The sequence below is a fragment of the Salvia hispanica genome, chromosome 2 (assembly GCF_029641045.1).
Source record: "Salvia hispanica isolate PSC_SH4W2 chromosome 2, Shi_PSC_v1, whole genome shotgun sequence".
Lineage (NCBI taxonomy): Eukaryota > Viridiplantae > Streptophyta > Magnoliopsida > Lamiales > Lamiaceae > Salvia > Salvia hispanica.
In genome coordinates, this window is record NC_142693.1 from 16,519,659 (window position 1) to 16,538,363 (window position 18,705).

General features: G+C 31.8%; 1 protein-coding gene across 1 annotated transcript; it reads left to right on the plus strand.

Moving 5' to 3' along the window:
- The first annotated feature begins 14,503 nt into the window (after positions 1-14,503).
- On the plus strand, positions 14,504-15,095 carry LOC148931654 (uncharacterized). Its single transcript, XM_089064018.1, has 2 exons — positions 14,504-14,596; positions 14,712-15,095. The coding sequence occupies exons 1-2, from the start codon at positions 14,504-14,506 to the stop codon at positions 15,093-15,095; spliced, it is 477 nt and encodes a 158-aa protein (XP_088920144.1).
- Positions 15,096-18,705: the final 3,610 nt, after the last annotated feature.

The window sequence follows — 18,705 nt, forward strand, 5'->3', positions numbered from 1 at the left end:
TTGGGGTAAAGGGTATCTGATTCGTCTCTTTTCGATGGAATTTTATTATAATTTTACTTCAATTTATTGGTTCGGGCAGTATCTGAAAGAATGGGGGTCTTGATGAAATTTTGATTTGCTATAAATGAATTAATAAAGTGTGTGTTGATCTAGTGGTAAACTGATATTATATAAAATATTAATGAGTTTAAATTCATCGTGACATAATATTTATAGTTTTATTTATTTGATGCCTATAGAATTTTAAAATAATGAAGTTCCTACAATATTTTTTGCTGACTCTAGCAATGCCAATGAGTCAATGACTATACAATTATATCCAAATCAATATCCCGATATGACTATATATGAATATTAGTTTGATGAGATCGTGAAAATTGGCATTTACATCACCCTGCTATTTCAATGTAACCGACTACGTATTTTTATTTTTATTTTTTGGGTAGTAGGATAAAAATTCACCTCTTTTGAAATATGTTGATGATTAAATTTAAACCCCAATTCTATTTTTTGCTATAGATTTCGTCACTCCACCTTTAGATTTTGTATTGATTAACATTTTTAGCAAATAATTTATTATATGAAAATGTAGTATACTAGTGTTGTTTAGTTATAAACATTATTTATTGTCTATTGTTGCAATTGAGCATACGTACCTTCATTGACGATTGCCTTTTATATTATTATTAATATCAGCCGATGGCCTGAAATAATTTTGGCAAGATGAAATTGATCACCAAAAAGCAAATGAAAAGAGGGAGCCACAAATACATGTACTAGCATTAAAATCTCATAAACCTAGTTAAAAATATAAGAATTTACATACAAGAAAATGCAAACCAACGATACTAGCATACTTAGACCATCAATGCAATTTAGTCGATAAAACGTTTCACTTTAAATTAATAAATTTGGAGGTCCAACACTATAATACAAAGATAAATAAGAACCATTAGACTTTAGAATTCATGGTCTTCACTCTTCACAGACATTCATATTGATATTACCTTGTATGACCATTTTAAATAACATAAAATATTTTCATGTTATTTCAGATTAATTTTTAATTGGAGCCAAAGATCGAATAGCGATGGGGAATGAATCTTGACCTTGTTTTTATTGATGGGCGCCCAAGAGTTGAAGGCCACCATAATATATAGGCAAATCATCTTAAATTTTTGGCATATTCTATGTGTCCAATATGACAAAAATTAATTATCTACAATAGAAAACGACTCACAGCATTAAAGTATTTTATGTATTTTCATTTTCTATGATAATAAAACTAGGTTGTGTTGAAATTGTGTTAGTAATTTATTTTTTGTTTATTGTAGTGAACTAGAAAATATGTATGATTAATTTCATTGCGACGAACCAATTTTCGAAAATGGATTCGGACCGGCTCATGATCCTAGATTTTATTTCTTCACTAGAGAGAACTAGTAAGATCCCCAAAAGTGCTTCACTCCCAATTTAAATTTTTCCTAAGTTCCAAAAATAAAATTTCGAAATTCAAACAAATAAAAAAGAGAAAAAGAAGATACATGGACCGTTAGGATTTAAATTTGAAGTTCTAAAGTATTGGCATCATCAATAAATCATCATGATGGTTTGTTGGTCATGCCCAGCCAATTTCACACTTTAAAGTCAAAATCAGGTTTTATGGACACGAAAGCACAAAAAGTAAGTGTGTGTGTGTGTGTGTGTGTGTGTGTGTGTGTGTGTGTGTGTGTGTGTGTGTGTGTGTGTGTGTGTGTGTGTGTGTGTGTGTGTGTGTGTGTGTGTGTGTGTGTGTGTGTGTGTGTGTGTGTGTGAGAGAGAGAGAGAGAGAGAGAGAGATTAGGACACCATAATTATTATAGAAAGTGGTAATATTGGTGTTTATTAATATGATTGGAAATTACTACCTCTGTCCCTGAAAATTTGATACAGTTTACTATTTCGGTCTATCTCTGAAAATTTGATACACTTCACTTTTATCATTTTTTGTAGTGGACCCGATATTCCACTAACTCATTCCTATTCACATTTTATTATAAAACTAATACTTTAAAAGTAGGACCCACATCTCACCAACTTTTTCAACCCACTTTCCATTACATTTCTTAAAACCTGTATCGGGTCAAAGTGTAGCAAATTTTGGGGGACGGAGGTAGTATTACGTTTTGGGTCTGATTTTAACTAATAGTATTTCATTATTGTGAAATCCAAATTATTTACAAGTTAGTCTGCATATTAATGGGCCAGCATGTTTGAAATCGGGAAATTACTATTCAAAGATTACTAAAAGCTCCTAATATTGATTCAACAAACAAACAAGTTATGTTATGACTATATTTGAAACATACAAAGCTCTAATTGAACTTGATGAGTTCAACAATTTATAGTTAAGTTCAAATTGACAAATAAAGCAATCAAATTCAATTCATATCCTACTCCATGAAAACTCATTTGCGTTCAATATGGTTTGATGATTGAACAAAATCGTGTCACACTCCATCAAAACATATCTAAATTATATAGGGTGTTAAAATGTTAGATTCTAATGGTGAACAAGCTGACAAGATAAACAGCATCAGATGCCATCCATGAATATCGAGATATATATGCTATTTTTAATTAAAATATTTTTAATGTTAAATTCATACCTAAAAAGTCCATTTATGTAGTATATACTACTACAATTTATATACCTTTATCACTACCATTTTAATAATAGGGCTTTAAAACTAAACAAACTTATCCATTCATAAGCCTTATATACATTGTTTGAAGAATATAAGTAGCCATATGGCCAAGTTGAGATTTTTAGTTAATCAACGGTGATGCCTCTATTTCAACCAAATATTCTTAATCGAAAGTAGAAAAGCTTGATCCACAACAAAACTCAATTATATAATAACGAATCTCATTTATAATTAACTAATAAAAAATAATTTAATTGTAATGAGCATATTAAAGGTCATATTACGAACTACTCCTATTTGGCAGAGGTAGGTTAACCTAAATGGAGTATTAAACTAATTGAACAGTATTTAATTATGTCGCCAATAAGCATGACCCATGAATCCATGATTATATATCAATTAAAAAAGTTGGATATATCCACCAAAGAATACTAGTAGTATAATTTTATTATTAAATGATAGTAGTTGATATTAGACATTCATCAATTTTTTGACATATGCTACAGTCATCTAACATGTAGTCTTCTAGCCCCCTTGTCTAGATCTTTATTCTTTATTGGCTTTAAAGTTCGTGAGGATTTATTTATTCATTAGTTAATTGAATTTGAATAAATTTTGTTCACATATGCAAGTAATTTTAAATGGCAGTTTAAATATTATCACGTACTACAATTTTGATTGTTGATCTCAAATGAAGGTGGACAAAAAGTTGGTAAATGGACAATGCATAAATTATACTCCCCGAGTTCAATAAGAATAGATCTAATTTTTATTTATTTTTTCCGTTTTATAGAAATAATCTATATCTGTTTATTGAAACTTTTTTTCTCTCTCTTTCTTTTATTTTATCATCATTTATAGAATCCACCATCCACCACATTATTTCAATTATTTTTTTTCTTCTCTCTCACTTTATCAATTACTCATTAAAACTTTTATCATCTTCAGTTACGTAATTGTATGGGCGGGGAGAGAACATGGTACTACTATAATAGAGGCATGTACTCCCCCTTCCGCGAATAGGAGCTCCATTTTTTCATTTTAATCCATCCGTGAATAGGAGTTTCGAACACTTTTACCATAAATATTAATAAGGTCTCATATTTCACAACTTATTACACTCATATTTTATTTAAAACTAATATATATAAGTGGAGTTATACTCCACTAACCTTTTCCATCCATTTTTCTTAACATTTCTTAAAATCCACGCTGCTATGAAATGAGACTTTTAACGGGAACTTAAAAATTAAGTTCTCTATATTTTCCCTTTTTCTTTTGTAAGTGAGGTGTGGGGTCCTCCCATTTTTGGTCATGTCCATCAAAAGAGCAAAATTGACCAAAGATTTTCCCTTGTTTTTCGATACACTGCCAATTTGATTTTTCTTTGAAAAAGCAAGAAAAATGAATGTAAAAATCGAGGCATATAAAAGCTTGGGATGTTTGACCCAGTCAAACCAATCTAATTAAGTTGATATCTCGGTAATTACAAGAGTATGCATGAATTGTCACACTATAATGTATCATCATTCATCCATATTTCACTTCACGGATATTCATATTGATTGAAGTGGTACTTTACTACTTATCTATGTTGTAGTATATATTCATTAATGTTATAAAAATCGAAGCAAATGTATCCATATTTAAATTTGAAAATTTGTAATCTATGAAGCATGTCTTGAAATTGAATATTGTTTAAATGAGCTGCTAATAGCGTGTCAATGCATAACAACAGCAAAGAACTAAATATAAGTAAGAATCTGTCAATTTTGGATTAGTGTGAGTTTAAATTCAAATTCAACTTTTGTCGTTTGTATTCTTTCTTTTTTTTGTGGGTTTAAAGTTTGAAGTTTAAACTCATCTTTTATTGGTTTATCTTTTTCCGAGATCTCGTTTTCATCACTTATCATCTAATGATTGCTAGCATTTTAAAATAATTATCGTATATGTTACATAAAGTATTTGTTTTATAACACGAGTATGTATTTTTAATGAGGGGGACTTATTTATGCTTTTATAAAAGTAAGATATACTATATCAATGTACCAATTTCTTAATATGATATCACAAAACAAGCTTTTATCAAACTACTCATTTATTCTCGTCACCTAATATTATATTAGTATTCATTTATGCTTTCCAGGAAAATCGGTAAGGAAATAAAATCGTAATATGCCACCGATATTCAAATTTACTAGAGAAATTATACCATTAAAACAACACTTTATCTTTATTTTTGGGCCATGGTATAATTAGTGAAATGGAAAAATGAGTGGCAGAAATGAATTTAGAGAGAGTCGTGTAAGCCCAGGCCCAATGGTCTATTAAGACAGGGGTAGCCCACAACACATGCACAGCCTACCTCTAGGTATTCAATTGTCATTCAAATATAGTGACTACCGTAGTATTTATAAATAAATTCTTGTAAAATACCAATTTTTAGTTAAGAGTTGACAATCAATAAATATAATGAACTTTTATCTGATCAATTTTGTAATTTTAAAATTAATTATTCCTGTCACTTAACTGTTGTCCCAACCTCAATTCATCCCTCCTGTCACTCTGAATTCATATCCACCAATCAAAGAGTCCAACAAATTATTTATAGTATTTCTTAAAAATTTATAAATCAAAATGACAAATTCTTTATAATCGATAGAAACGTCAAAGTTATGATAATCGAGTAGGAGTAATTTCTAAAAGAGCATGTTGGCCTTAAATTAACAAAAATTAAATTTTTTTTTGTCATATTTGTTATATATATGAATTACTAGAATATAGATGGATCCTACGACTGCTTTCGAAAAACTTGTTGGAAATGTTAGAATTTGGAAGGATTTCAAACCTTTCATTTTCTAAAGTCTTTTGGCTTTTCAAGTTAAGGTAACCCCCAAATGGTTTATGAGGATCCTTAATGCCGAGACTTTTGGAGTGGTCTCACATATCCTATAAATAGGTGGGTTTGAGAGATGAGAAACACACCGACAAAAGCATTACATCTTCTCTCAAGCTCTACATCATAGTGTGTGTCTAGGAGCATTGCATAGCTCGATTCTCGGAACTCCATCAAGTTCGCCAGTGCCTAGCGGGTTTGAGGTGCTTCTACATGCTAGGAGGAAGTCGTTTTATCTTTGGGGGCAATACGCCATTCCGTGAGCACTAGCCGGGGCGTAATTTGTCTTGCGGAAAGAGGGCTTCCCTCGATTCGACTTATAGTTCGGTTTGTTTTATTAATTCCGTTGTAATTTTCATTCCACTTTTATTGTTGTTATCTTCCTTCGATTGTAGTAGTTAGAGTACCGCCTGTACACGGCCTGGGAATTTTATCCCATTATTTCTAACAAAACTAAATTCAGTTCTAGAATGAATTATAAGACGATATTAAAATGCATTATGCATGTTAGAATCACGAAGCAAGAGCAAGGCCTTATAATCAGAATTTGAACCTTTATTTCCTCAAACTACTTTAATAAAAAAATATACAGGATAATACATTATATTTTTAGTTTTCAAAACTTAAAATTCTCTTGTTCAAGCTCTTTTAGAAAACGTAAAATCCAAGATATTTCGAATGGAATTAGATGACTTAATTAATATGTCAATGAGAGTCGATTCAATTAGGGCTGGGGAAAAATACCGAAAAAATGATATATCGCTCGTATCGTATTGAAAAATATCAAAAAATTATCGAATTTTTGGTATATCGCAATTTTCGATACGATACGGTACCGTATCGTAAGCTTTCGATACGATAACGATATGAATTTCCTTATATCGCGATATATCGTTTTATATCGAATATACGATATATATTGTATATATCGAAACATATTGAAATTCAATACATATTGAAGTTTAAAATTATAAATATATATATAGGGTCTTATTAGGTTGAGATTATTTAGCTAAATTGAGAAATGAGATGCAATATGGGCCACTAATCCACAAGATTAACAAAATGTCAACAAATACCACATTATGTCAACAAGGGGGTATAATTGTCTTTTCATTAAATTGTGTTTGAAATTATTTTCTAAAATCCTCTCTAAAATTCTAGCTACAAAGTCTTCAAATCTTCAACATTCAAATATTCAAATCTTCAACATTCAAATCTTCAAATCTTCAACATTCATATCTTCAAATCTTCAACATTCATATCAAATCTTCAACATTCATATCTTCAAATCTTCAAATCTTCAACATTCAAATCTTCAAATCTTCAACATTCATATCTTCAAATCTTCAACATTCAAATCTTCAAATCTTCAAATCTTCAACATTCATATCTTCAAATCTTCACATTCAAATCTTCAAATCTTCAACAATCATATCTTCAGATCTTCAAATCTTCAACATTCATATCTTCAAATCTTCAATATTCAAATGTTCAAATCTTCGAATCTTCAAATCTTCAACATTCAAATCTTCAAATCTCTTCAATATTCAAATCATCAAATCTTCAAATCTTCAACATTCAATAAAATAACACTTATAATTCGCATATCAATACCGAGAATATCGAATGTCAACAACTCGTATTAAAATGTCAACAACTAAAAAACAACACTTACAATTCACATATCAATACCGAGAATATCGAATGTCAACAACACGTATTAAAATGTCAACAACTAAAAAACAACACTTACAATTCACATATCAATACCGAGAATATCGAATGTCAACAACTCGTATTAAAATGTCAACAACTAACAAATAACACTTACTATTCACATGTCAATATCGAAAATATCGAATGTCAACAACTCGTATTAAAATGTCAACAACTAACAAATAATACTTATAATTCACATATCAATAGCGAGAATATCGAATGTCAACAACTCGTATTAAAATGTCAACAACTAATAAATAACACTTATAATTCACATATCAATAGCGAGAATATCGAATGTCAACAACAAACATTATTTATGTCAACTACAATGTCAACAACAAACTTTATTTATGTCAACTACGATGTCAACAACAACTTTATTTATGTCAACTATTATGTCAACAACAAATATTTTCATGTCAACGACGTATATTATTTATGTCAACAGCAATGTTTTACTTATAATTCATGTCAACAATAATGTTTTACATATAATTTATGTCAACAACATTTTTCATAAAATTTATACCAACGATCTATATAATTCATGTCAACAACAAACGTTATTATGTCAACGAGCTATATAATTCATGTAAAAAATAAACATTTTCATGTCAACAACTTATATAATTTATGTCAACAATACTATTTTAGGCAATATCACAAACACCTTATCTACACAACTCAAAAATTCCAGCAACATAATCGAATTAAAAACTGCATCCATATATTTCACAAAGTTCATCGTACAATTAAACACACGCAAATTTAAATCTACAAATATTGACAAACACCAAACCCAGCATGGCTCCGAACAAATATACAAAAAATACAACCTAAACTCAACCCTTCTCACCATCACCCACAACTCCATCTCATCCACAACTCCCACACCTTCCACAACATGACTCTCCACATCTTTCTCCACCACCAATCACACTATTTCTATTCAATTTTTACAGTGAACAAACACTTCATTTATTGCTCAACATATGAACACAACAATCACTTATTATCTCTTTGCATCATCAACAATCATATACACAATAATTAATGTCAACCACAAATATTTTCATGTCAACAACCTATATTATTTATGTCAACAACAACGTTTTACGCATATCAACAACAATGTTTTACATATAACTCATGTCAACAACATTTTTCATAAAATTTGTGTCAACGACTTAAATAATTCATGTCAACAACAAACGTTATTATGTCAACGAGCAAATGCAAGTGATTTACGAAGCAAATTTGAGAGGCATAAATCGAATTAAAATAAAAAATGCAAGATCTGTGCTGAAGTCGCGAGATAAAAGCGAAATTCAGCATTGAAATGAGCAGAAATCAGTATTTTCAGATTTTTTCCCAAATGTTCAAGCATTTTGATAAAAACAACGAAAATCGTGAAGATGAACCTCAAAATAGTCGACTTTTACACAGAGCTCCGACGAAAAAACAGAGGTAGCAATTTCTCTCACTAAAAATCAGTTCACATCCAACACAATTGATAATGCAAAGCTTAATACCTCCAAATCCATACTCGAATCAACAATTAAGCTTCCGGCGAAGCGACGGCGTGAGAAGCGAAGCTGTTCGGAGCTTCGTACAGCAGGAGCGGCGAAGCGCGGTGAACAGCGGCGGCGTTAAACCGCGCGCGCGAGAGAGGGGGCTTGTCTGGAGGCGTCGAGGATTTTCCTTTGATTGTATTTCGAGGATTTCCTTCGGATTGGATCCGGCGGAGCTGGATTTGTCGCCAGAATTCGGCCACCTCGCCTCCTCCTCTTCCCGCCACCGTCCACATCATGATCCTCCGCCTTCGCCGCGCCGATCTCTATCTCCAGTTTCGCCTTCTCTGCATCGTCTTCTCCGAGCTTCGATTTCAGCTCGCAGATATGCTCAATTCAACACAAATCAAAAATTGAAGCTCAGTTTTCCCTGCCGCCGTCCAGATCCTGATCGTCCGCCTCCGCCGCGCCGATCTTGATCTCCAGTTTCGCCTTCTCCGAGCTTCGATTTCAGCTCGCGGATCTGCTCAATTCAACACAAATTCAAAAACTGAAGCTAAGGTTCGTGAGATGGAGATCTTCGTGTAATTGAGAAGAGGATGAATCTAAACCCCTTTCCTAACTAAAACATGGAATTACTATTCTACCCTTTCATAATAAATTAATCTAAAATTATTTTTTATGTGGCAAAATCTGGACCACTCATTTAATAAAAATGAGTGGCTGATATTGCATCTCATTTCTCAATTAGCATAAAAAATCTCAATTGATCACAATCCTATATATATATATATCCATTTAATTCATTCATATATTTAGAAAATATATATATATATATAGGGTCTTGTTAGGTTGAGATTATTTAGCTAAATTGAGAAATGAGATGCAATATGGGCCACTAATCCACAAGCTAAACAAAATGTCAACAAATACAACATTATGTCAACAAGGGGGTAAAATTGTAATTTCATAATTAAAAAAAGCGTGAAATATCCAAATTGTTTTCAAACCAGCTTCTGAAATTTCTCTAAAATCTCTCTTCAAAAATCTCAAATCTCGCTCATCTTCATACAATTCGAATCCCTTCAAATTCTGCAAAATCTCGCTGATATTCAAAATCTCGCTGCTATAAATGACGAATGAAGAGGAAAATCAGAAAGAATCGGTTGAAAAATCAATTGAAGCTAAGGAACAGAAGTCAAAATCGGCGTTGCATGAAGCCAATTCTTCAGGTTAAGAAATTGATTCAAATTTTAAGTATATTGCTTTGATTTTGGTATTTTAATAAACATCTTGATTTCGTTTTTTATGAATTCGATACTTACTGAATTTTTTTGTTGATTTGCGATTGTAGTATCGGAAAAGATGGCAACGAAAAATGCTGCTGTAAAAAAAGGAATAGAAGAAGCTTCACCTTCCAGTTAAGGATTTGTTTAAATTTTTAAGATTATTGACATTCTATATACTAGCTATTGACGTAACTATAATAATATACTGTTGACAGTAGTATATGCTTGTTTGAATAAATATTGACATATTGTATGCTTGTTAGAGCGACTGTAGAAAACATACAAATGTATGGCTGTAGTAGTATGTCAACAACTATAGACATAGAGTATGCTTGTTTCAATGGCTGTTAGGATGGCTGTAGAAAACATATGTATGGTTATAGAAGTATGCCAATAGCTATTGACATATTCTAAACTTGTTTAAATAATAGTTGACATAGTAATATTTATATAAACAGAGTATACTTGCCATAAACTTTATAAGATAATCAACAGATTATGTCAACTTTAACTGTTGACATAATAGTAATAATATAATTGTTCTAACTATATATAGAAAATACCTTTTAATGACAGAGCATACTTAATGCCTGAAATTCTGTTAATTGTGCTTGGTATATCTAATGAAATAATTTTAGTAATATACACACACTTGATGTCAACAGAGTACACTTGTTATTGTCATGATACTTTGTATAATTGATATAGATTTATTATGTTTGATTTTAAACCAGAAAACAGAAGAACATCCAAGCAAAAAAGGAGTACCTCAGTATCTCAGAATGAGTTAATTATTGTTAACAAAAAGCAAAAGAAAAGTGTAGAGGATGGAAAACAGATTGTTATTGCTGAAAATCTATCTCAAAGACTTCTAGTGAAAAGGAAGCCGATGTATTTTGTTGATGCAATAAGCAGACTGAATGAGGAACAGATTAATTCTGTGAAGGAGTTGGGTTTCGAGAGTGTCCTACATTTCAAGATTGATTACATTCCTAGCAGATTAGCATTAGTATTATTAAAAATTTTTGAAGAGAATAAGTGCAAGATAAAGCTTAATAATGGTAAAAAAATTCATATCACTGAAGAGGATGTGGAGCTTGTATATGGATTCCCAAGAGGAGACATTACTTATTCTAGAGATAAGTGTAAAAGTAATGCAGATTTCATGAGGAAGATAGCAAAGAAATGTGGTACGAAAAAAGAAAGTGTGAACCATAACGATGTTTTAAAGGTTATGTTGAATGATCTTAAAGGAGGAAGGCAGTTTAAAACAATGTTTTTGTTATTGCTAGAATCAACATTGATTGAGCAATCAACATGTGGAATGGTAAAATCTAAGATTGGAGAGATAGTTGATGATCTGGATAACGTGAGAAATGTAAATTGGTGTTCGTATGTAATATCTGTTCTCAAATTTGCAAAACAAAATTGGTCAATCACAGAGAAGAATGCATTTGCTGGACCACTTCCCTTCCTTATGGTATGTTTTACATTGTTGATTATTAACATTATTACATTAGGTTGTGTGTGTAGTTGATATAGCTCGTACTATAGTTGAAATAAGCTGTATTAGTTATTTTAAGTGGCTTGTGTATTGAGTTGACACGACACAATAGTAATTGACATGCATTTTTTAACATATGCAGCTCTGCTACTTAGACAGAGTTATACAAGACAAGCGTCCTGTTCCTCGGACATTTCCATTAATGAAAGGATGGAAAAGTGAGCATCTTCAGGCTAGAGAAGATAGAGAGATTAGTGCAGGAGTTTTTGGTTTAGGAAATGTAAAGAAGAGATACATTCGAAATGAAGAGCAGCAGCAAGAGAATGTAGAACAAAGTGTTGATGTAGATGACAGTGGAGTGGGGTCTTCTTCTCAGAACATACTCCCATCAGATATGGTGAAAAATGTTTTAAAATACATCAATCAGATAAATGATGGCAGGACCAATCTTGTTAGAGTCCTCAAAGAAGCTTCTTCACAGATCAAGAATAATGATTTATTTGGGTTTGTTTGTGACATTGCTAGAAGCGCAATTGGAAGCCAAAAATCTCCGGTTGTATCTGTGAGTGACACTTTCCTGCATTTGTCCCAGTCATTTAATATAGACGACAATGTTGATGTTGATAACTGGAAAGCGGTGTTTGCCTCAATACGGAATGCTGAAAAAGAAAACGGAACACTTGAAGATTTGAATGAATTTCCAACTTTCAGATTGGGAGATTTCTTCGATAAAGTAAGCACATAATCAACCTATATTTAGATTAATACATCATTTTGTTGATACATTGTTGAACTAATTTTTGAACAGGCTGTAGAAGAAAGAAATAGAGAAAATTTACCTACATCACCAGTTGATAATCCTGAAGAGGTCAGGCAAACTGTTGAAGAAGATGAACAAAGCAAGGAGAACATGATGTGTGATGGTGATAATGAATCAAACTCTCCTATCTTGACAGCCGTACTAGGATCTCCACACACAGCATCCCCATCTCTACAACAACAAGAAGCCAATGCTTCAGAGCATGTCAACAATCAAGCATCAGTTTTAGGATCTGAGAACAGAGGAAGTGAGATGGAAATTCAAGTACAAGTTCAAGCTGATAGGGCATCACCAACTAATGAATATGCTGGACATGTCAATACTCAAGTATCAATTATGGAATCTGAGTTGGAAATGCAAGAAGAAGTTGAAGCTGATAGGGCATCACCAACAACTGAATCTTCTGGACAAGTCAATAATCAATCATCACTTATAGAATTTGAAAACAGGAGTAGTGAGTTGGAAATTCAAGCAGAAGATGAAGCTGATAGGACATCACCAACAAATGAATCTCCTGCACATGTCAATATTGAAGCATCAATTATAGGATTTGAGAACAGGAAAAGTGAGTTTGAAATTCAAGCAGAAGATGAAGCTGATATAGACTTAAGAACACAAAATGCCTTGCATCTATTATCAAAAGCATGTACTGACTTTGAAATCAGCAACAATGAAGAAGCAATCAAGGCAACAAATGTTATTGTTGATATCATAAATGAACAGGTACAGTTTATAATGATTATATTAAACTCTTGAATATTTTTATATGATTTTATATTAGTTATTAACATTGTGGATATCATAGTTGACATAGATAAAAATATAATTGACATGATATAGCATGGAGTTTCAGGAAGACAGGGAGGATGCAGCTGCATGCTCAATTGTTGAGTATATGATGAGAGAGGGTATTGAAACATTGGATGACACTCCTCCTGAATCCAACATACAAATACAAGAACACAAAGGGAAAGAGAAGATGCATGAGAAAAAAGAAAAAACTCCTGAAAACACGGAAAGAAGAATGATTGTTTACAAGGTAAAAAAATGAATGAATTATTGTTTACATTGCTTGTAATAGTTGTTAAAATGTAATTGACACGGTTATTGACATGATATGTAGTGCAGTTGACATTATATGTAGTGTAGTTGACATAATAATATTAGTTATTGAAACAGTTAGTGTAATATAGTTGACATGATTTGTAATTGCAACTAACATTAAATTCACTGACAACAGCATCTGAACCCTGTTCCGATCTCTGAGATTCCACTGGCTGAAGCTATAGAGAAACGGACTCGTGCTGAAATGCGTCCTAGTCCAGTGCTACGCTCACCATTTGAAATACGAGCCGTGCATATGGAAACAACCCTGAACCCAGACGAAAGAGATATGTACTATTACATAGTAGAAACTGAAGGAAAAAATGAGTATGCATAATTTAATTGTTTGAATAATCTCTACAATCCTTTTATATTTAGATGCAGTTGACATAATTTATGAATGATATTTAAATATTGTCTGCACGCTTTCATTTCAGTGATTTATGTGTCTACACTAATGGCTTTGTTTGGGCAAGCAAAGGAGTGTTTTCATCTCTGAAACCCCATTCAGAAATCAGTACAGGTGTAATTGATGTATGGGCAGCGCACCTGAACTACAAGGAAAGAGAAAGGGCAAAATCGTCACCTCTGCGCCTGTTTCTGACAACATCCCTATGCGTGAGTAATCTAAATTTCTGTGTAAACTATTTGGATGACAAATTTCACTAACAAAAAAATGTTAAATGCAGTATTTGAATATAACAAATCGGCAGCCTCATTGGGATCCATTACAATCCCAGAACAACTTTGTGTCATGAATTCAACAGGAGATTGGAACAATAGAAGATTTCGATTGGAGAAAGATTGATTTGGTAACAAATTTATTTTTGTGCAAAGATCTCACAGTTTCATCTACATAGTTTTTGACAGGATTTGTCAAATTCTTTTCTCTAATTTTATCTGACATACAATATAGGTATTCTTCCTTGTTTTTAAAAGTGGATATTACTATGTTGTGGTATTCTGGATGAGGATGAACAAAATTGAGATAATTGATAGTGCCAAACCACCTAGAGACAAGAATCCCTTGGAAAAGTATAGCTTTGATGTTGCAATACTGGTATGCTTTTTTAAATATAGCTAACATTATGTTTAGATTTTTGTTGACATAATTTATGTATCTTGCTAAAATGCTTTGTATGCAAATTTTAATTTAGTTGTTTATATATTTGCAGAAAGATATGTTTGAGGCATACTTTATAGAGAATAACATGACAGATCTTTCACAAAATATAAAGAAGTCTCCTTACAAGGTTATTCCTTTAGATTGGGCCACAAGCACCAATAAAGAAGACAGTGGTGTTTATGCGATGAGACATATGGAGACATACTTTGGCAAGAAGGGAAGGGATTGGGATATTGGCTTTACTCCACGAGGCTTGAAGATTGTACAGGTACTCAGAGGAAGATATTGCGAAGCAATGCTTACATCAGAGAGCAACAAGAAGTCTATGGATATGATATGTCATGCTAACATCTGGATGAATGCAAACAGGCAAAGATTATTTGCGTTACAGAACAAGTACAAGGAATGGTTCAGCTGTAGAACCAATAAGTAAACAACTGTTTTATTTTGATTTGAATAAAGACTCGTTTGAATATTTGATGGTATCATGTTTTTCAGATGGATGTGTAAAACAATTATTATATATCGATTTGAACTACGCAACATGTAATAATATATCAACTATGAAATCAGTAAAGCAACTTCAGTAGTAATGTCAACAACTTGAATTTTATGTCAACAGCTCAAAAACAATTGTTTTAACTAAAAAAATGTACAACTATTTTCTTCATTTTTTAATTTTAAATATGTACTGGCATTATTATCATAAAAAACATGTTAATAGTTTCCATATAAAAACTCAACAAATGTGAACAACTTGTCAATAGGCTTCATATAAATTTTCAGATAACTCAATATTTTGAACATATTCATGAATTATGGTCATAAAATATATTTCAGTATAAAGCAAATTAAATGTGAAAAACAAAAAAGAAAATATAAATAAACTGTATGTAATGCCAATAACTAAATAATTGTCATGTCAACTGCCTTTTTCAAAAATATTAACGATGTCAACTGCCTTTTTTTCTAATGTCAACAACTTGAATTTTATGTCAACAGCTCAAAAACAATTGTTTTAACTAAAAAAATGTACAACTATTTTTCTTCATTTTTTAATTTTAAATATGTACTGGCATTATTATCATAAAAAACATGTTAATAGTTTCCATATAAAAACTCAACAAATGTGAACAGCTTGTCAATAGGCTTCATATAAATTTTCAGATAACTCAATATTTTGAACATATTCATGAATTATGGTCATACAATATATTTCAGTATAAAGAAAATTAAATGTGAAAAACAAAAAAGAAAATATAAATAAACTGTATGTAATGCCAATAACTAAATAATTGTCATGTCAACTGCCTTTTTTTCAAATATTAACAATGTCAACTGCCTTTTTTTCTAATAAAATGGATGAAAAAATATTTAATTTAAAATAATCTACTCTACAAAGTATTCCGCCAAGTCACAAAAAAGCATAATATTAAATATTTCTCAACCACCTACTCTATCACAAATACTAGATTACCGCTCAAAACAATTTCTGCTACTCTCTCATATTCAAACCCTTCGTCTACCCGACTTCATCTCTTTTCTAGGTTTCTAAATTGATTAGGAATGTCAACTGGAGAAAGAAACACTGATTCAGTTGGATCGTCGACCATTCTCGGAAAAACGACGCCGGAAATGGAGGTCAAAAGCAAATCAACAAAAAGTACTGAAACGACTAATTCAGGTTAAAGATTTCTTTCGTTTATGAATTGTATGACTTCAATTTCACTTTTGAAAAACACAGTTTGATTATTCAAAAGATTTTATTTTTAGGTTTCATTATTTAATTATCTGATGAGTATGACTTCAATTTCACTTTTGAAAAACACAGTTCGAATTTTTTCTGAGGTCAAGTATTATGTATTTAAATTTTTATGATTATTGACATTAAAAGATGTCTGTTGACATAGTAGTATTGACATTTTATAAAATAAATGTTAGCATAATGTATGCTTGTTTGAATTGTTGTTGACATAGTCATATGGTTCCTATAAAATAGATATGTTCTGTACACACAAAAATGAATTCATATGTGAAGTGTCAAAGGATTACAAAGTACGTCAACAGGGTATGATGGCAATTGTCATATGTATGATAGTAGTTGCTATAAATTTTGAAATGATAATACTGTATTGTTGACATTTTGTTGAAATAGTGATATTGACATTTTATACAATAATTATTGACATAATGTGAGCTTATCTGAATGGTTGTCAAGATAGTTATATGGTTGACATTATATTGCTGTATTGTTGACATTTTTATTGTACTTGATTTAAAACCAGAAAAAAAGAACACAACAAAAAGAAAAAGAAGTACATCAATTGATGCGGATGAGTTGATTACATCTGAGATTAGAAGTAAAAGAAGAAATGACAAGAGACCATTAATTGCTTCTGAGATTAGAAGCAAAAAACAGAATGATAAGTATAGGGAGGCTAAGGAACAGAAAAAGAAAAGTGATTTCTTTTCTAAAAGGCTTCTAGTCAAAAGGAAGACGTTATATTTTATTGAAACACTAAGTAAATTGAATGAGGCACAGATTAATGATGTCAAAGACTTGGGTTTTGGGAATGTTTTTCATTTCAAGGTCGATTACATTCCTAGCTATTTGGCATTTGAATTGGTAAAATGTTTTGATGACAAAGACTGCAAGATAAAGCTAAATAATAAGAGGAGTGTTAGTATAACAGAGGAAGATGTGGAGCTGGTATATGGATTTCCGAGAGGTAGGATAAATTACTCCAGAGCTAACTGTAAAAGTAATGCGTCTTTCATGAGAGATATAGCCACACATTGTGAAATAAAACAAGGAGGAAATGTTAGCCATAAAGCTGTGGAAGAGCTTATGTTAGAAGATAGTGAAGGAGGGCCATGATTCAAAAGATTGTTCTTGTTACTATTAGAATCAGCATTGATTGAGCCATCAACATGTGGAACAATAAAGTCTAAGATTGGGGAAATAGTTGATGATCTGGATAATATTAGAAATGTCAACTGGTGTTCGTACACATTGTCTGTTCTGAGGTTTGCAAAGGAAAATTGGTCAAAGAAAAAGAAGAATGCTTTTGCAGGACCACTTCCTTTGCTCATGGTATGTTTTACGTTTCACATTAAAGATTATTAATAGTGAACATAATTACATTAGGTTATATGTGTAGTTGATATAGCTTATAATTGTTATTGATATGTATTTTATATGCAGCTCTGCTACATGGATAGAGTTTTACAAGCCAAACGTTCAATTCCTCGCACATTCCCATTAATGAAAGGCTGGACAAGCACACATCTCCAGGCTAGGGAAGATCGGGAGATAGATGTGGGAATATTTGGTAATGGACTTATCTTCAAAAGATATATCTGTGAACCGGAGCAGGAGCAGGAGCAGGAGCCTCAACAACAGATTCCCAACGTAGTTGACAGTGAGGTTGGGTCTTCCAAAAGCGTTGTTCCAAAAGATATCATGCAGAATGTATTGAAATACATTCAAATCATGAACTATGGGAAGACCAATCTAGTAAAAACACTTGAAGAAGTTCCTACACACGTCAAAACTAATCATCTATTTGGATTAGTTTGTGATATTGCTAGATCTGCAATTGGAAGCCCAACAACTTCTGTTCAATCTGTGGAAGACAAGTGTGTAAAATTGGCAGAGTCATTTCTTCAAGACAAAGATGAGGCATTTGACAACTGTAAAACAATCTGTGAAGCACTAGTTATTGTCGAAAAGAAAAGGGAAGCGCTTGAAGATTTGACTAAATTTCCAAGTTTCAAATGGAGAGATTGCTATAACAAAGTAAGTACATCATTTTGTTTACATACCTTTTGTCTAAGTTGTAATTAATTTGATATTAATTATAAATAACCCTTTCAATAGACTGCTGAAGAAGAAGGAAAAGAAGAACAGCAAACTGAAGGACAAGAAGAACAACAAAGTGAAGGAGAAGAAGAACAAGAAGGATCAAAAGAGGACAACACATGTGGCATCAATAATGAATCTGATAACAAGCGGAGTGAGACAGAAAATCAGAAAGATCTTG

Coding starts and splice junctions, on each gene's coding strand:
- LOC148931654 (XM_089064018.1), top strand. CDS start 14,504: ATGAGGATGAACAAAATTGAGATAATTGATAGTGCCAAACCACCTAGA. Junction 14,597..14,711: donor GCTTTGATGTTGCAATACTG/GTATGCTTTTTT, acceptor ATATATTTGCAG/AAAGATATGTTTGAGGCATA.